Source organism: Triplophysa rosa, linkage group LG15 (genome assembly GCF_024868665.1).
Source record: "Triplophysa rosa linkage group LG15, Trosa_1v2, whole genome shotgun sequence".
In the NCBI taxonomy this organism is placed as follows: domain Eukaryota; kingdom Metazoa; phylum Chordata; class Actinopteri; order Cypriniformes; family Nemacheilidae; genus Triplophysa; species Triplophysa rosa.
Genome location: NC_079904.1, coordinates 21,406,527 through 21,427,069, shown reverse-complemented (window position 1 = coordinate 21,427,069; position 20,543 = coordinate 21,406,527). Strand labels below are relative to the sequence as shown.

Below are 20,543 nucleotides of genomic sequence, written 5' to 3'. Positions count from 1 at the left end.
CAGAGCTCTTGTTGAGAAGAGAATGCTCTCATGAAGATCTTTTGATTTCATTTATTATGAATGTTGTTACAGATTCGCTCAATATTACTTTATGTAAGTATGTCATACAGAATTCCCAGATCAAAGCAGGGATGTGATTTCTAGTGCTGCTACAATGCACTACTGTATAAATGATATAAAGCTTGCCAGGTAGTTTTATAAAAGAACTGTTCTAATCTTGTTACCAATGACTGTCCATACTGAACACTGCTGATGTTTTATGTATAGTTATGAGGAGCAGAATTATGAAACGATGAGATTTCACATTGGGCATAGTTACAAAGCGCAACGCCGACCAAAGAAATTGAAAACCAACAATCGACGTTAATGTCCTGTTTTGCAACTGTCGCACAGTCTATGGTTACAGTTAAAGGGGTAGTTGACCCAAAAATGTAAATTCTGACATCACTAAGTCACACTCATGACACGAAAGAAGATATTTTAAAGAATGTTTGTCATTTTCATTTTTGGGTGAATTATCCCTATAAAAGGGGAGGTCTGATGGAATTTCACTTTTTAAAATTTAGTCCATGAGTAGTATAGCTGTTTGAGCATAAACAACATCGGCCTGTCGCAATGCTCAAAGCTCACGAAAAAGAAAGATATTTTCTTTAACAGAAATCACTTCACTCATTGGGACTACAACAGACTTTAGGTTAGTGACATCATGAATCCCAAAATTGACATTGACCCTGCCCCCTGAAACACTGATAGGGCAGAGCCGTTGAGAGAGAGAGAGTCGCGACAACGGGAGTTCAAAATTTTCGCTTTTCACGTGATTCATGGAGCCTTCAGATAGTTCCAGGAAGTTATGTTTTCACTTTAAATGCTTTATTTCTTTAATTTTTTATTCATTAAACGACTTAAGTCTTTAAATGGGTTAAAAGTTCATCACAGTCGGTCTGCTTTGCTGCGGCTCTATGCGTTACTAGTAACTTCCGGGAACTACTGAGAGGCTTCAAGAGCCACCATTGCTGTGGAGTCAAATGAGTTGACGCAACTCTCTCTCTCAACGGCTCTGGGATAGGGTAATGGGCGCAACACACTCAGCTTGACCAATCAGAGCGTTTTGGAAAGAAGGACTTCATAGAACCAGGAACTCAACCGCCTGTTTTCTGAGAATCGAGATGACGGTGTAAAACACTGGTGAAATATGTAACATATAAAGTATTTTTTTGAAAATCAAAACATGATCACCTGTTGTTTAGCACATCATAAACATAATAAAGGCAAAATAGGACCCCGTTAAGACAAAAACTTGTTTTGTCTACAAGTTTAAACAACTCTTAGCAAATCATCAACTATCATTAACAATACTTTTAAAACCAGAATGCAAAAAATGGGCTGGTCACAATGTTTTTACAGCCAACCATTACCCTGACTTTTTACAATTCCAACAATTTGATTGGTTGTTCTAGGACCAAAAAGGATGTTGACCCAAGAACATAACCTACTTCAAAAAACCGCAGTAAATGAATCTTTTTACTCTTGATATGAACTGCATTGAAGAGGATGACATTCTAACCCAAATATCAGAGCCTTTGTTTGAAACTTCCCAAAAGAACTTTGTTATAACTTATTTCATTTTACAATCTGTAACGCTTATATAACTCTCAAACAACTCTCATCAGCGTTAAGTCACATGAGAACTATGGGTTCAAATCTGGTTTATGCTATGTTGTTCTCTCCCTACCAATATTTTATACAATGCAAATATAGATTTCAAAAGGCCAAACAAAAAACCAAGTCTTCATCCTCTGAAATGTTTGCCTGTGAGTTTTAGCGACGGACGGGTTGCCGGCACACTGAGGAAGTCATGCAGCAGTCAACACTGACATGAGAGGTTATTATTTTGCTGTGGTTGATCTGTTTAAAGGTGAGGAGGAGATACGTCTTCTCGGCCTGTCGCTGAGCAATGCCCTGGGGAGAGTTATGGCTTTAATATGAAGACTGCTGCTCCAATTTTTCCTCTGGCATCGATGAAATGGTCAGTGTGATTACTTTCCCTGAGAACTAAAGCCATTCATTGGCTCCATGTCAGAATGTGTTAAAGAAGGCATTCCGTTAATCGACATACGGCACGAGGCATCTAAATAGTGTGAGAAACAGACCAAAAATGGGTTGTTTTCTAGAATCTTGTCTGCTGCGGCTCTCGAGTCTCATTTCTGCTTGTGTTCAATTCATTTTTCACCACCATGAAAAATGTCTCCTTTTTATTTTTACATTTCAACCAGATCCTTACACAAAACTAGCAAATGGCTTGAAATATGAAGGAGAAGTCACATGAACTTTTGTGGTGTGGTTTTGTGTATAAAGCCCCGTCAACTTTCCACGCATGGACAACAGCAGTCTACCCATATGAACAAAGCGTCTGAATGCAGAATACGGACATTTGAATGCCATCTCAAGAATTAGAAACCTCAAAAAATATCTGAAAAAGACAAACCACTAAACTCTTCTTTACACAATCGAGGTTATCCTCGATGATCGATGATCTCACGACCTCATGAATACGACAAATACAGCTGATTCACATACATCAAGTAAACCAAGGATCCTACCTGAATAGTGGGCGGTGAGCGCTGTTTTCTGGTGGTGGTGGTCGACAGGGTGGTGGTGGTCTCGATGAAAGTGGTGGACATCTCCGGTGGCATAGAGGTGGTGGTGCGTGAGGGACTCCTGCTAGTGGGCACTTCCCCCACCAACCTCACGCTGCCATTAATCTTGATGTTGGCATGACCTTCAGCTGCCATGTTGAGAACCTTCAGACCGTTGTAATAGAGCCCCGAAAGCTGGCCTTGATACGGACGCTTGCGGTCATTGCCGCCTATCGAGATGGTGGCTTGGGTGTTAAAAATGGTCAGCTGACGACCTGAGGGAAAGAGCAGCGAGGAAATACGCAGTCAGAAAGGTTTGGTTTCACGCTCCATTCCCTTACTTCACGTCCTGTTTAGCTATTTAATGAACTGCGTGTCGGACGTGTGAGTTTTTAAAGCAACCATAGCATTACAAATGAAGAGTAGCATTTCTTTACTGCAGTTCTGTACTGAATCCGTAGCGTCTTCATTGTGAGATGCTTTCTCATGCAAATGTTTTGGGGCCAATTCCAAATGCTTTTTCATGACTCAACGGTAAGAAATAGAAATGGTGAAAATTCACATAACTGCAGGCCGATTAAAGCGATGACACATTTACAATTCTCATTGCAGTGGGAATGGAGAAAAGCTCATTCATATCAAAGAAATATCATGTTGATTCATGCATGTAGAACCACTAATGGGATTTCAAAGTGGCTTTAGACAGTGTTAAAGGGACTTTATAATCATCTTATGTAGTTTAGGCAATGACCTTTAAACGCATTTAATAATCCTAGCGTTATAATGCAAAGGACTTTAATGGTAATTTTGATCAACGGTACACTCCGCCCTTTCATCTTTCTTCAATGAAAATGAAGAATTGTCGATCGAATTCATCATCGCCTTGGCACACAATCGAGTCAGCAAATGCTCTGCCGACAGTTTGTTATCTCGTGATGCATTTTAAGGCTTCGGATTTTGTACTATACGAACACCAACATAGAAGATCATTCCAATGAAAAGTTACTAAAGATGCACCGATACTAAATTTCTCCACCAATTATTCAGAGTGAAATCTGCCAATTCCAATTCTGAAAATTAAATGAATATTTATTAACTTTCTGAATGTTATTAATTCAAAATCAAAAACTGGTGACGTTTCTTAACATTTTCTAAAAAAAAATGCATTACATTTTCCTGTCCTCTTTTGATTGACAGGAAATATCGGCCCTGATCATTGACGGTTTTTGAACTATCGGCCAATACCAATACCGATATTTGGCTGATATATCGGTGCATCTCTAAAAGTGACAAGCAAACAGTCTGGGTGCCGCTGAGTTTTGTGAAGGAGTTTGAGCTGGATTCGAGTAGCTTTTCTTAGTTCCCAGTCCCTTTAACTGGTCAATGAACTGATGGAATAACCAAAGAGGATCACAATCCACATACAAAATAATACTCAACGAAAATATTACGTAATGGGGGTAAATTATGAAAGTTTAGGTTAATTAGGGCTGAGGTTCAGAACTGCTTGGACAAGCATATAACGAAACGGCATGACAAGGAGTATATGAACGCAAACTTAAAGCAACGAAAACAAATCAACACTGAAGGGTTTTGTGAGGGTTACCTTTCTCATGTAGCCAATCTTCGACCGGCCGGGTATATTTGAACGGGATTTTCTTATTAGCCATTTGATAACGCTCAATGTCGCTGTTGCCTTTAAAGTTTGAAAGACATCTTAGCACATTTCACATTTATACACTGTTTAAAAAGGTTTAGCCCTGTTTAAGATGATTTAGGTCTTGTTATCATAGGCAGTTTAGGTTTCATTCTAAGGTTAACGACAGTTATAAAGCATTTTTTATCAATTAGTAACTCAAACAGGTTAACACAGACAACATTGTAAGAAGAATCACACATTACATTCAAATTGTGGGTTTCATTCACTAACTGTGTATTGTACTGAAGAAGTTGTGCGGAGCATCCTTATATTTACTGTATATGGTTTGTGTGTTTATTATGCCAATTACATATGCAAATTAAAATCATTGAGCATCTATCCAGATTCAGAACGACAGCACAGCCAAATGATGTGCGTACGCACCTGTTTAAACAACACTCGCATGCAATTATTAGTCAATGAGACCCATTATGACAGTATATAGACAACTGTAAAATTCAAAGGCATTCTATAAATTCAATTGAAGCACAAATCCCACAGCGCAGCTGTAAGAGGACGATCTCCTGCGCTGCAATCTTTAAAATTGGGTGTAAATCTGTTCCCACTGGACATCACATGCTTTCACATTTCAAGGGGCTGAAGAACGCTTCACAAAGTATTTGTAAGGGAAAGAGAGAATGAGGTTGACTGAGAGACAGAGGGAAAGACATAAAAAGAGATAATGTGTAGGAGCTCTAAACCAGCTGGGAAATAAGGCTTGTGATGACACAGATTTGAGGAAGATACTGCATACAGATGAGATCATTACCAGCCTGGTGCGAAGCCTGCTGTTGCTGCCGCCGCTGGGGTCCCTGCGAACCCTCGGAGACACCGGGCCACTGCTATATTCTGACATTATGTGGACTTTCTTATATCTCTTTGTCTGACTGGAGTGAGGTTATAGGCCTGTTTGAGGGAACTGAACATCTGCCATCTTGGGTTGTGCTGATTTGAATATATGAGTCATTCTACAGAAGAGGTGCAAAATTCTGGCCCCCATACATACACTGAGAAAGAAATAAAAATTTCCTGGCAGCTGAGGTTTTCCCTGTAAAATTACAGTTTCCATTGTTTATCTTGTAAATTTGCGGTCTTTTTCTGTAATTGATGGTTTTTGGCCGTATTTCAAAAGCAGACTGTAAAAAAACATACCGTAAATTTATTTTCCCTGTAAATATATTTCCTGTTTTTCTTGTAAATTTGCAGTCTTGTTTATAAATTGACGGTTTTTGAAAAATTGAGAAAATCTGTGAAAAATCTGTAAAATTCCATAAAATTACAGTTTTCTGGACATTAGACGTGAAAAAATTACAAAATTGTAGAATTGTATGTATGTTTAAAAAAGATATAAATAGACAACTGACGCATAGTTGCAAAAATCAAGAGGGAGGATAAATATTCATGTAAACATATCTTTAAATGTAGCGGTTTTCTTCTCTACTGAATGGCATGTTTCCACAGTCTTACACTCTTAATTTCACCCAGAAAATGAACACGTAAATTATTTTTCACTTTTTTTAAACACCTTATCCTAATGTGCGTTGTCAACTTTTTATGAAATTTAACTGACATGGTTTTTCTGCTCTTTTAAATTTTAATATATTTATTTAGAATTAGAAAATTGCTATATTTTGTCAATACTGAAACACACACAAAAATTCTCTCTGGATTGCTTAAATATTTGTCTTCACCCCAAACCATGTGACCAGTAAAATTAAATCTTCCCACCAAAAAAAAAAAAACAGGGACATGGAGAGACCCTTTACCAACGAAAAAAAGAGATTGATTTTCTCATTTGCTGCATAAATTGAACTAAGAGGAAAAAGAAAATAGTTCTGAAATAGCTTAATTGCACATACATGTTCTAAAAAATGTAATAAAATTATTAATTTCATGATAAAAAACATAAATGAAAAATCCTTGCTTATTAAATTTTCTATTGATTTTTGGTACTGACCAGTATTAAAATGTTCTAAAATTGTGGAACGGCTTAAAAAAGATTGCCTTAGTAAATGTACACATTTCAGAACAAACAAAGAAAAGAAAAAATTCCAAAGAAAAAATTGGAAGGAAAGATAAAAACAACCTCAATTTTAAATTTGCACCACTTCTGTAGATTGTCCCATATATACAGTAAAAGAAGTAATACATCAATTGTTGGAGCTTTACCCATTAAACTTTTTGTTTTGGTTAACCTTTCAAAATACAAGAAATAATAAAAATAACAAAATCTCTGAATGAAACTAAAGCTAAATTCACAATTTTGATACTCTTTGCCTTCAAATCTCTTTTGCGTTGGTGCTGAATACCAAACATTTAAATGAGTTGCATTACGTTTGGTCAAGAGGTGTGCAGGGCCAATGACGTTTGCCATTATATATACGGCATGACATGTCACCTGGAGGGGTTATTGTGATCAAACATGAATGACGGAGTATAAATGACATATGACATTTTTAGGTCTGATCTGATGGCTGTTTCCATTCACTTCATTGCATGGAAAAAAAATGATGTTTGTGTTGTGCAGAGGTAGGACTGTCGTGCAGATTTGGGGGAAAAAAACAAGAAAGTGAGTACATAAAAAAAAACTAGCCTATTTCTTTTAATGTCAGAGTACCGCAGTACAATGCGATTCCACTCTCCAAGCTGAAAAAAAAAAAAGATACCGTTTAGAAGTTCTCTGGAGATACTGTAATAGTAAAAAAACAGAAAAACCACCCAACAGCATGAGAGTATAAAACATGTAAAAAGGACTTCAAAAGAGCAAAGTTACTCAACACTAAGCTAAATAAGCCAGTGAGCGCCGAGTCACAGTGCACTTTTTCAGAACTTCAGAAAAAGAGAAAGAAAGTCCATAGAATGGAAGTGCTATTCAGAAACACAAAGCTTCCACAGTGACGGGGATGTTAAATGGATGAGGCCGGTGGCAATATGAGGCCCTGCTTTTCTTCAGCTTTCCTATTTAAACAGGCAGAAAAGGGGCTTCAAAGCGGCAGGTTAGTGCTGGCTGAGAACGGGGGACGTGGGCGAGGTAAAGGCTGGCAGGGGGAGTAATAAGTAGCTCGCAGGGCTGCCGATGTCTTTGATCCAAACGGGTGGCGTGTGCGAGCCCGGGGCTGGAGTGGCTTTCCTGGATGGAGGCTTACATATAGGAGAGATCCAGGAGAGCTTGAGGGTTAGACTCATTTTAGAGATCAGACGCTTCGCCAGCGCTCGCTCTCTCTCGTATGAACGTGAACACATATCATGATGGCCGTTATAGTGCTGCTTTTTAACCTTCAAACAAGGTTAAAATAAAATGGCCATACCCTCCCCAAATATTTCACATATGTAATTCTAGCTTAATGAAATTAATTCACAAAAAGATTTTGATGTCAACATTTGTATAAAGTCTGTGTTTTTGTAAAATGATTTAGTTTCGTTTGAAATAAAAATGTATTCTACATATCAGGAAAGACTTTTCACAATTAATGATATCATATAATTTGCATAACTAATAATAATCCTCTCCTGAGTTTTGCGTTTCAGTTCGTCATTCCATTTCAAATCTTACATCATGTGGTGTGTGGCCACTTCTTCAATTCTACATTTTTCCCAATACAACCCCGGAGTGTCATATTTTCTTTTTTTCTAAAAGCTCAGGGCAACAGAAGAGCTCAGATCAGCGAGACATTAGTGTGTGTTTCTACCCATCTATCAACACGTTTGTGTAGGTTTCCCGCTAGAATAATATCTGAATCACTCCCCTCAGATGGCACCGCTTTAGTCAAAACAAATGTTGGCGAGGTGTCAGTTGTTCTCTGTCAGTGCCAGAGATTTGCGGCAGGGGGCCATCAACAGATGCTGAAAGCATACAAACAACGTTAGAATCGCTTCTGTTGCCCATTCATCGCGGCTCTACGGAAGTCTGTCGTAACATGGAATTTCATCCCACATCGGGGAATGTCCATCCTCGGTGGATCACAACGTAACCTTGGCTACAAAGGTCTCATTTGGACAATTCTAAAGCCAACCTCCATCTTCAGGTTTGTGGCATTAACACGGCGGGAGAGATTGTGTTCCTCAGTTGCACAATTGTATTTTGGCAACCACAACGTGATTTGTTGTGGTCTCCGTATCCGGCTGAGGTTTTTGCTGGAGAATTTGTTATGGCTGTTCTTTATCAGCGGGATATTTGTGTGCGTGTGCGCTATTCATCTTTTATACCCCACCACCACCATTTTTGGTGTTATGAAAAAACAACAGGAGGATTTCTGATTCATCTAGCACAATTTTAAATTGAACAATTATAAAAGAATTAATGGCCCAAATATTTGGAAAAAATACAATTTAAAGGAGTAAGTATGCTGATAAACAAAGCATTTAGTGCTATTTTTATTCCTCATTTCGAAGAACCTTTTTGTTTCACAGAATGTCCTTCGTGGCGAAAAAGGTTCTTCGGATTATTAAAAGGTAAGAAAGAGTCTTTAAAAAAACTTTCTTTGTGGAGCCAAAAATGGTTCTTCTATGGCATCGCTGTGAAGAACCTTTTAAGCACCTTTATTTTGAAGAATGAAGGTTGCTTTTGGTTAACTGCAAGGTTTCCTTAAATTAAAAATAAGAGTTTGATTAAATGATTATAATGAAATCAAACTTAACTCAGATTTACTCTAATATCAATGCTGAATTTCAGCATGCACCTGTAAACAAAAATGTCAATATGTCAACATTAATGCGATTAATATTTTGCCGTACCACACACCGAATTCCACTGTTATTAGCAAAGGACAAAATGTAGGAAATTGTACAAAAGGTGAACAGTGTGAAAACCCTCGTTCAGAGACGCTGATCGCCAAGACAACCAAGGACAAACATAAGTTTGTGCTTCATGAATTTCCTGATGCTAGTTGCTACTCCAAGTGCCAGACACCTAACCAGAATTCAATATGTGCTTTCTTTAAAGTTTGGATGTTGACTAAAATAAACCTGCCATACCTCAAAAAATATAAAAGTTTGCCCTTTATTCTGTATTACAGTGGTCATAATACCAAAATGTCAATAAACGATACCAATAGAGATGCACCAATATACTGTATCGGTCAATAATTGGTATCAGTCCATAAAAGCATTTTTTCACACTATCGGCTATCGGACGATAATTTAAAACCAGCCGATGATCAGGGCTGATGTATTCTGTCTAGGGCTGGGATGATATATCGTGTAATTTTTATGCTCAGTTTCTCAATGGATTACGGTTAAACGCCGCCACATCCCGAAAGCCAGAGGGCGCTCTCGAGTAGGCGTATTCGGATGCAACATTAGTATACGCACGTCCGAATCTCACGAGAAATTCTCCACCACCCGGATATTTCTCGCCTACTGTTTTATGAATACTGACGGATCGGACATACTATTCGTTCACCTACTACATTTTGCCTACTATAAGGAAGTATGCCATTTCGAACGCAGCCGTAGTGATTTTAGATCGAGCAGTACTTCCTACTGATCAAAGAGCCGTAGTTCACAGAAGAGCTGTGCATAAAACAGAATCTAAGCCTTTGCGATTTCAGAATCGACATAGACAGGTATAATTAGTGTGAATCGCGATATATATCGTCACAGGCCTAATTCTGTCAATCAAAAGAGAACAGAAAAATGCAACAAAACATCGCCAGTTTGATGTTCGATATTAATAGTCATTATATGAATGAACAACATTCAAAAAGTGAATCGATATCGGCAGGTATCACTTTGAATAATCGTCTATCGGTATCGGTGGAGAAATTTAGTATCGGTGCATCTCTATAACAGATTAATCCTTGTCATCGTATAAATGCAATATTAATACGATTTTCAATCAGACTAAAGCAGACTGAGTGGGAATTGTCACGTTTTAGCTTCTTGTCCATTGATCATCAGTCTTGATTTCATTATCATCAAATTCTGATTATCTGTACACGTTCTATGTCATTGCATCATTACTGATTATATTGAAGGGAAAGCCATGTCGCCTGTGTGTTCCTAAAGCAACTGATAGAGTGATCGTAGCATCACCTACTCAACAGACAGCCATTGAAATACTGATGGCTTCATGGAAAAATAATAGAGTTATTGAGGGAGGCAAAAGAATTCCCAGCGACCCAAAGGAGGTGCATGACCCTGTTGCTTCCCTTCCATTAGCTCTTCTGCCACCTGTTTCTTCAGAGTAAACACACACACCAGCCAGAGTCCATCAACTGAATCTGTGTGCTGTACACTGTGACGTAAGCACCTGGAGCTTTGTTGCCTTTGCGAATCTGCCTCACTCACCAAAACGAACAATCTAGGAATTTTATTACAATTTAAGCTTAAAAATGTATTTGACTATAGCTTAATTCAGAAATGAACACATCTTTGTGTTTTTACCCATAATGCTTTATGTTGAATGTGTTTACATTCGATATTTCTAGTAGCGCTATTGGCTTTGGCTAATCTAGGGAATCATGGGCCTGCTGAAAGTTCTCACACCGTGCCATGAAAACACAGCTGCGTGGATAGGGTAGCGGTTTATTGAGCGGAGCGAGAACGCCGAGAATCACCGAGGTGAAGCATTTCAAGTGCTATTCAGTCTAAGAGTCTGAATCCTAGCCTGTAATTACTCGAGAGATGGCACAGCCTTTAACTGAGAAACTGAAATCAATAATTGTCAAATTACAACCACTGAATGTCCTCCGTATTACCAGCGTATGAGCGCGTGTGTGCGAATGCAAGAGAGACGGTGTGAAATAATGAGCAAAGAGGAAATTACCAAATCTGCAATTGAAAAATGGATGAAGAGAGCCGAGGACCGGCACAAAAGATAAACGTCATCCGAGGCAGCGCTTTAATGAAAATTAGAGTCAAATTCATTGACCTTTTAATAAGCATCGACTCACGGCAGTGGCGTGTAACTGAGGCCAATACGAAATATCATTGATTGAATTGAAAGGGGCGATACGTCCTGATGATCTCACAGAGTAATGTTGTCTACTGACGGTGTTGAAGAGAAATAAGCAAACAAGCGTTGCATACTACTAACCATTACCTTTTTGCAGTATATACACTATGCAGTATGCATATTTGATGTATGCATGGAATAAGCTCCAAGCAGACCGTGTGGAATAATGTATGCCACCTATACGGTGCGCTTTCATTGTGACAATGACAAATGGACTGGATGCAATAATAGTCACAATTTTTACATACTGTATCTGCCAAAAGCAGAGTTATTTTTACTCAGAATTCGATTATCGAGGCAAATTATCTTGACTCATGGTGTAATATCTGACACTGCTGAATTAAGCATGTGACACGATGAGGTCATGTGACAATGTAGCATACTATGCGTTTAAAAGACCTCTTGAAGTCTGCGTCTCGTATATTTTTTTTAATAGTAGGTAGTATGTACTAGTAACTGCTAGTATATTAAGAAGAATAAGGTGTTTGTATAGGATGGTAGCTAATGTATGACTTCAGTGGTTTCTTACCCATTTCAAAAATGCTAAATAATTAAAAAAATATATCATTATTAAAAATGCTTACAATAAAAAGCCTACAGGATTTTAAATGTTAAATGTTTCTATTGATCAGCTGCGAGAGAAACGTTAATCTTCCTTCAGCATTTCTTTACGATGAATCACTTGCATTTAATACATAAATAATCTAAATAGCACGTTCAGTTTTGTTGTACTTTGTTTCCTGTCTACAACCATACATCAAATATTTTTCTGATAAAATGTCCCAAACTATAAATAAAGAAATAAAGTATTAAGATAAACAATACTGTTTTACAGGAGCAATATAAAAGGAACAGTTTGCCCAAAAGCAAAATCCTGTCTTCAATATTACCCCTAAGGTCGCTTCAGAGCCGTTTTACTTTTTGCGAGTTTTTCAACACACGGATGAGGAATGAGATGATGGTGATTGTAACTCTCAAGCTCCAAAAACGCATATAAATTACCATAAAAAGTAGTCTGTATGATTTGTGTTCTCTTTTACGAGTCTTTTAAAGTCATCAGAAAGCTTTGCGTGAATAACAGACAGAAATTTAAGTCATGATTCACTCAAAATTGTAACGAGACAAGCATCGTTTTCATCTTTACAGACGTGCAGAGAAGCTTTGTGAGAACATTTGACGCCATATAAGGAAAATACAAAAAGAAACGACAGACCAACGGCATTAGATCTGGCGGATATTGTTAATGCGTTGGATGTGTAAAAATGAACTACTGTATATTTGATTACTGAAGATAAAGATGCACCGATATATTGGCCGATAATGGGTATCAGTCAATAAAAGCCAATAATCAGTGGCAATATATCCTGTCAATCAAAATAGGACAGGAAAATGCAATGAATTTGTGCTCCGTAAAGAAAATGCTTCGAAACATCGCCAGTTTGATGTTCAATATTTATAGTCAACATATGAATTAATAACATTCAGAAATTTAAGAAATATCATTTTAATCTTCAGTATTGATATCGGCAGATTTCACTCCGAATACTCGGCTATTGCTATCAGTGGAGAAATTTAGTATCGGTGCATCTCTCATTGAAGACAATGATGTCATAGAAAGACGGATGGATCAATGGATGGATGGATGGAGATAGATGTGATCAAAATAATCCCTCAGATTCTTCTAAAACATCCCCAACACTCTCTTTTGTTTCAAAAGTGTGTTCTAGCTAATTTGACAATCCACCCAAATTGCAAATTCCCATCTTGTTTGAACAAAAAAACAACAACAACACAGAAACAAATATCTGGTAATCAAATGCTGGGTTATTTGATCACAGCAGCTTTCTTCATGACAGAACATGGTTATATTCTCTATTCTCTAAAAACGCACACACACACACGATCCAGCAGAGATTCTGTACACATCCTCAAACCTGCATAAAAATAGCTCATCATTTAAAAATACTGTGTCCTGGATGAACGTTTCACATTGACTACATCATTATACGATTACTTCATATCTTTGAGATGGAATGATGCAAGAGTTCCAACAAAAGCCACCGCACACCTCCAGTCGCTGGCATCAGTATGTGCAGCGTTATTATCAACATATAGGCGAAACACATTTTCTAGATGGTATATTTAGCCTTGCGACCTAAGGCGATGGCTCTTTCCTACGACATCCGGTTGGAATTTAATTGACTTGTCATAGCAGCGTTAGCCTGAATACTCCTGGCTGTCCCTCATGCGCCGTGTGTTGGTCATTTTACAGCACTCTGTCTTTTGAAAGGCCTGCCTTTGAATACAGCTCTAGTAACCCTGAGGAGAGCCGCTTTCTAATTGGACAAGAAGGGGCCAGATTTCCCATGGAGGGAGCCGAAGCAACAGAGACATCAAAGTGGGGGACAGAGAACCCAAATTAATTGAGTGTGAAGGGTTTTCGAGAGGAAGCTTTTTTTTTTAGGTATTTCAGTATGCCCTAGGAAGTGCACGGCCTCCTACACCGAACCTCTGCTGCATTTGATGAACTAATTTGTATTCGTCCGTCATCGCTGACTTCCTGAGTCTGGGAGTCACAGATACACAGAGGTCTAGGGCTGGTTCTCCCACAGCTGCCGCAATGCCACCCGAAACCCGCTCCCTGCCCTCCTTTTGCCTTTCAAAGCCTCTGGAAAGCAGCTGGCCAGATGTCACGGAGCTAATCGCAGGGACAAAAGCGGTAGCATTGTGAGCAGACCAGGTGCCCAGGCTTGATTGCTCTCACATATGAACGTTTCAGAGTACAATTATGAAAGAAACACAAGCCAAGTCGATCGAGAGCTAAGTGGCGTTGGCTTTTCTCTTCGTAGGGTTCGTTCTGTTTTTTCGCCGTTCCCGCGATGAGGAGGAGACCGGTGTTGTAATTATGAACACCTGTTTCCATTTTTGGAAATTTGCATGCCTTGAAACATGCAGATTAGAAATTGCACGGGCATAAAGTGTGTGGAAAAGTGATGTCGTTCCTTGCGTACAACCCTCTATTTCTTTGAGAGCAGGTGATATCCAGTGGGCTTAACAGTTCAACAAAATTCAAAAATTCCGTCTTTACGGCATTTTCTAGCCTTCATGTAGTTCCAAACTTGTGAGGCTTAGGAACATGAAAGGAGACATTTCAAATAATGTACTGATGGCTCCTTAAACTGCATTACAATGAGACTTTTAGACTATTATAAGAACAGAAAATCTCCATGGAAGTATCACAATAGTAGTCCGCATGATTTCAGATTCGTAACCAAATAATTCAGACTGCTTTCGTGAGTTGCATCAACCAACAGCTTAAAGTATTTTGGTATTGCAATTACTTATATTTCGTTCTTCCAGTACAATGGGAAAATAAAAATAATTGACACTAAAAACACAAAAGTTACAAAAATCAAGTTTGGGAACCCCTGACTTAGAAGAGCTAGAATATAATGACTGAGAATATTGATATATTTTTTATGATGCATTTGAGTGCTTTTTGCATGCTTGAAATCTCATTATAATGCAGGAAATAGACCACCAAATAAATTTCTCCTCAAGACATTTTTGGCCAAGCTATTACATTGAACAACCATGACTCCCATTTCAAAGCCACAAATGTTACCTGATGGAAAGTGCTCGTTGATTGGCCAGTTGTCCACCTGTAAGGTGGCGTTCCCCCCATTCCTTGTGAAGCGCACCACGTGATATTTCCCATCGTTGACGTCTGTAGACATCTCTTTGACGCTGATGTCCACGGTGCCGATGTTGAAGGTTACCCCCACCTTTCCTTCCTCCTGGAATAGAAACGACAGAAACAATTTCGTCAGTGGAGAAACACCAAACACATTTGACTCGGCATGCGAGGATGAAGGTGCTAGCCTAAAGATTTCCACGTTAAAGCGATCCGCTTTTAGAAACCTCCGCACAGACGGTGCCAACTAGAACACGCGAATGTATCTGGATGCCAAGACTGCTGCATTTTTAAAATCCTGTTGATAAGAAAAAGCTGCCAACAGAAATGTGGGACACGAGTGTAACAATGACTAATGCGCTTCGCACTGACTCTCTGCAAACACGTCGACAGATGCTCCTCCACCTTTCACATATGTATCCCATATGGCTCCTGTAACTCTCAGCTAGCATGACTTACAGCTAGCATGCTAGCCACAAACCCCATTTCATTTTCAAGGTTCACGCTCGCGCAGACGTCACGAAGGGTCTGGTGACATGCCAGACTCGATGGAGTACATTTATTTTCTCGTGTCGTTTGTTTTAATCCCCATCAGGACTCTTGAAGGTGTAATTACTTGTCCTCGAGGCATGGCACACAGGAAGCCATTTTTCAAACAAAAGGGAAGGTAAATAAACACGTGGATGTTATGTCCCGAAGTGCGTGATAAATTAATCTGCCACCGCACACTCCAGACCGTTTCTCAACGTTCTCTCAGGGCTTCCCAATGCTCCCAGCATGTTCCACTTTTAACAAACGTCACCCTGGACCTACCGGTGAGAGCTCAACTCTAGCAATTACCAGTTAAAGTGGAGGTGCATGTCATGTTTTAATGAACAGTGTATTATGAATGTTAATTTGGCTAAAAACTGAAGACTACTACATTGTGACGCAGTGTTTGTGCTGTCTGTTGGTGCCAAAGAAAGGTGTGAAGTACATAGAGGGCCCTACACTAACATTTTTATTGAAGAGCACTCTTTTTAGGGATGCTCTTCTGTCATGTGTCGATGTAGTTCCTATTGAAAGAGGACGGTTGAATGAGCTACAGCATATTGGAGGGCTCCAGAGATCAGTAATTTATGAACCATGAAATCTAATTATGATTTTCATTAATCCATCATTGTATTTTAATAAGGATTTGTTTGTTATGTATGGTATAATAAAAAGTGATGTTTATTAATCTTAATATTATTTTTAGAGTCTGTATACTTATTTACGGACCGATATATCGGCCAATAATAGGTATCGGTTGATAAAAGTAATTTTTTCCACTATCGGCTATCGACCGATAGTGTAATGATCAGGGCCGATATGGCGATATATGTCATGGAAATCAAAAGAGGACAGGAAACTGCAATGAATTTGTGCTCTGTATATAGAAAATGTTAGGAAACATTACCAGTATGATGTTTAATATTAATGTCATTACATGAATTAATAACATTCAGAAAGTTAAGAAATATTCATTAAATCTTCAGAATCTTTATCGAGATATCACACTGAATAATTGGCTATCGGTATCAGTGGAGAAATTTAGTATCGGTGCATCTCTACTTGTTTACAAGACAAAGGCGTTGCCCAACATTGGTTTAGTTAAAGCTGCAATCTGTAATTTTAGTCTCTCTATCGCCATCTGTATTTAAAAATAAAATTGCAGGTTACTTTACGTATTTATCTTTACACGGTTTTGATATTTTTTGCAAAACTGTACACTGTGAATTCTCTGTGAAGTTTAAACTTGGATCGGAGCCGATAGCCTAGTGGGCAGTGCTCTGACATGTGGCGCGGTTGCACATCGGGTGACCCGGGTTCGATTCCCGTCTCGTGGTCCTTTCCCGAACCCTCCCACTTCGCTTCCTGTCCTCTCTAACAAACAGCTGTACAATTAAAGGCAAAAATGCCAAAAACAAATCTTTTAAAAAAAAGTGTAAACTTGGCTTTACAAGTCATTTCAACTTACTTTTTAAACCTGTTTTACTATTTACTATTTGTACTGTTTTAACCAGAAGTGAGTTGATATAACTTAAAAAATACGTTTAAACTGCTAAACTTGTTGATGTCAAACGTAAACAAATGTGAATGTAGTGTAAAAAAAAGCTTAAATGACTTGTAAAGCCAAGTTCTTACAGTCATAACCTAAGTCTAACTAACCCTCCGTCGTGAACCAGGTTAAGGTTTTGAAAATTCATGTAGTTGCTCAATAACTGATTTTTCTTTATTTTTAACAAAAATCTGAGTTGCATCACTTTAAGAAGGCCTAACTTGCTACCTGAAATGGTTTATGAATATTCAATAAGCTGCTTGTCTGGACACTACCTAAAAGTTATGAAAGAACATCTGCATAACCTATTAACATTCCTGTGATATTGGGGTGTCCAAATAGGATCTGTCATGTCGTGAGATCTATCGGGGAGTTTTTCCATCTAAATTTGTGCATTTTGAACGGGTGTCAGGCGTCTCTTGCACCGGTGCACCCAAATCCTTTTTCACCATCGTGCACAGTAATTTTCTTTCGCAAGTGCACTGTAGGGCCCTGACGCAGCAACTCGAGTTGGTTTAAGCTCTCTGATTACAGCTGCTCTGGACCCCGCAGAGCCTGAGATCTGCTAACTCCCATGAAGTAATGGATGGATGGGCAGCACCATCTGATCATTAGATTTCTAAATTCAGACAGTTTCCATTGTGAGGGTTGAAATGATAACAAATGGGAAGGAGTCAGAAAGTTTCACTAGGGGCCTTACTGTAGAATCTCTCTCCCTCTAGCTCTTCAATTCAAGGAACACCGTCCAGCTCGGACTCCCACCTTGCATATCCAAGCTGGTGAGATTGACATTTCCAATTACATTGCATTGGCCCACAGCACTTCATTTTCTTTTCAGACCTTAGAAATGTAAAGCTAAATTGTAATAAAACAATTCCTCGTGATAATAATGACTGTCCATTGTTATACGCTATTATGGTCCATTCACATATTTAAGCTTTTAAGCAGCATTAACATGTTATCGCAAGGCAGCAGCGAAATATCATTTTTTTCATTAAAGAGGGAATGGCAGACAAGATTGATGTTTGTTGAACATTGCACTTTCTCTTATATAAAACCTGATGCGGAGTTTCCCAGATGGCGACAAACATTTACAAGGTTATTGGTGAATTTCGTTGCGACTGAGAGCGTAATGTCTGGCGTCGCTCCGCCGTGGGTGGTACCGGGGTAACCAAGAGTGATAAAAGTAATTTGAGTTGCAGCAGGGGCCTGTGCTGATGCAGAAGGGCTCTATCTCTCCCACATGTAATGTTCGCTGACACCAGTAATAAGCTACACAATCCAATTCCGTCCCTCCGATCAATGGCTCCAACACAAAGTCAGCCCCAGGCATCAAATCTCTCCCAGAAAGCCTCTATCTCTGCGGCAGACAGCAGTGCGCTACCTTGATCTCTTGGCAAGGGACTGAAATATATGCAGCAACCATCATCAGTGAAAATACAACAATAGTTACCCACCGTCCAGCAGCAAATGTTTAGGCTAAATTAGGCTGGTTTTGATCGTTTGGTCCGAACCCCGGTTAAATTCAACACTCCCCTGGAGTTCTGTCTTCACTTTTAATTATCTGGCCACAAACCACAGTCATTTGCGTCATCACCGCGAGTACTTTGTGCCATCTGTTTACGCTGTAGCTAGGTTACGATCCACATGCCAGCTTTAGTCTTCTCCAAGTATCTTGTCCTTTCGGCTATGCTACCGCAACGCGGAACTATGCGCAGAACGAAAATCACGAATGCAGTGCAAGAAATGCAAGCTGCTCGCTAAAACAGTTAGTTGTGCTAATATACATCTTATGGACAATTTGCAATAATACGATGCATTATACCATGCAATTACTTGATTTTACACTGTTGTCAAATCGATTAATCACGATTAATCGGTTTTAAAGTAAATACATGTGTGGTGTGTTTATTTATATGTATTTATAAATACACAAACATGCATGAATATATTTAGGAATATGATAATATATTTATATTTATACATAATACATACATCCAAATATTTACCTAAGAATCGATTAATCGTGATTAATCGACTTGACAGTACTAGTACTTTATAATTTTCCTGTTTCATTTTTTTCCTTATTTCTGTACAGCTTTTATCTTATGTCTCTACTGCTAAAATGTATTTCCTGTAAAGTTGTTTTGCAACAATGCAAAACTGTGAAAAGTGCAATATACCTACATTTGGACTTGAATTCAATACATTTTCAAGGAGATTGTAAGATCAATGTCAGAGAACATCAGCACTTCCAAGCAGATGATCAAAATGAGTAGGCAATCCTTTCTATTCAGTCCTCATCTGCATAATATATCAATATATGAAAGCTCAGGTCGGCCCAAGGGATTTAGAAATGAGTAAAAATACTTGTGGCTTCTTGCATCAAACAACCACGCGACCCCTGATCGGGGCATCGAGTATCAAATGCATCACTGATCTTTGCGTATAGGTTTACATAGACCATCTACATGACCTAAGAGGTAAATTTAGCGTGAGGTTAGAGCTCATCAAAACTGCATCGCGGAACATGCAGGAGATGAATCGATTGGATGAGATTGATGTCCTCTCGTTTGAGTCGAGGCCAAAGCACTGAGGGCCTCTTCCGCCAGTCAGCCGTGAAATGCTAGAGTGATTTCGTGATATTTGGAGGGTGGCAGAGAACATTTGTAGCATTTGGAGGTCTGCAGGGCTCTCATCATTAGGAAAAGTGATGGCCCTGTCAAGACCCTCCTGCTAACTTAATTCCAACATTAATATCGCAGCGTGAATGGAATGGGAACACGGCTGAATATTTAAAGTAGAGACACACTTGCACCATTGCAGATAATGAGTATAAATGAGTCTCGATGAGGGACCGCATAGCGCAGACAAAAGTGTACATTAGAGGGCGGTATTATTCACATACTGACTTGAAACAAAATCAATTTGGTGCAAATGACATCAGGGCTGGGTTTCCCGAAACCTTCGTATCACTACGTCGTTCTTAAGAATATATCGCTACCACTCTTAAGGTATAACTTAAGAATGACATAGCGTTAAGAAGGTTTCGGAAAACCCAGCCCAGTACTCCATTTCTGAATATGGGTTAGATGTCAGATTCATAGGGGAAAAATATAAGAAACACTTTAACATAGTGTCCTTTTAAAAGACTATATTACAAGCTTTAAAAGATGTTCAATATAGAAAGTTGGAGCGTTTTTTTTTTAGCTTGAACTCAGAACTAGTTTTAAAATAATTTTCACAAAAACAATTGCAATGAATCAACAATCCGTCACACCTGATAATATGCTGTAAGTGTGCATATAGGTATAACGTTTACATGTCTCACCGAATGTTTAGTAATAAATTACATAAAACCCCTTCCCTCACGATTCATTATACGCATTTTCCGACTTCCTCAGCCACAGACTGCTTGCGCGATTCCTCTGCCTATTAATTTGGGGAGCAGTCTAAGTGCTGCGAGGCACGTTCTCATT

General features: G+C 38.8%; 1 protein-coding gene across 17 annotated transcripts in view; it reads right to left on the bottom strand.

Moving 5' to 3' along the window:
• nrxn3b (neurexin 3b) overlaps positions 1 to 20,543 on the bottom strand; it is a 282,277-nt gene that overhangs the window by 33,671 nt on the left and 228,063 nt on the right. For 13 of the 17 annotated variants that reach the window (XR_008964385.1, XR_008964386.1, XR_008964387.1 and 10 more), the window contains 3 exons: positions 14,916 to 15,087; positions 4,243 to 4,332; positions 2,601 to 2,911 (listed from right to left, as the gene is read on the bottom strand). Coding sequence is in view for 14 of the 17 variants with exons in the window: in XM_057352254.1 (XP_057208237.1) it covers positions 2,601 to 2,911; positions 4,243 to 4,332; positions 14,916 to 15,087 (573 nt within the window). In the remaining 3 variants the exon portion in view is untranslated. The remainder of the gene's footprint in view (positions 1 to 2,600; positions 2,912 to 4,242; positions 4,333 to 14,915; positions 15,088 to 20,543) is intronic. The other 4 variants (XM_057352261.1, XM_057352262.1, XM_057352263.1 and 1 more) reach the window with 1 other exon arrangement.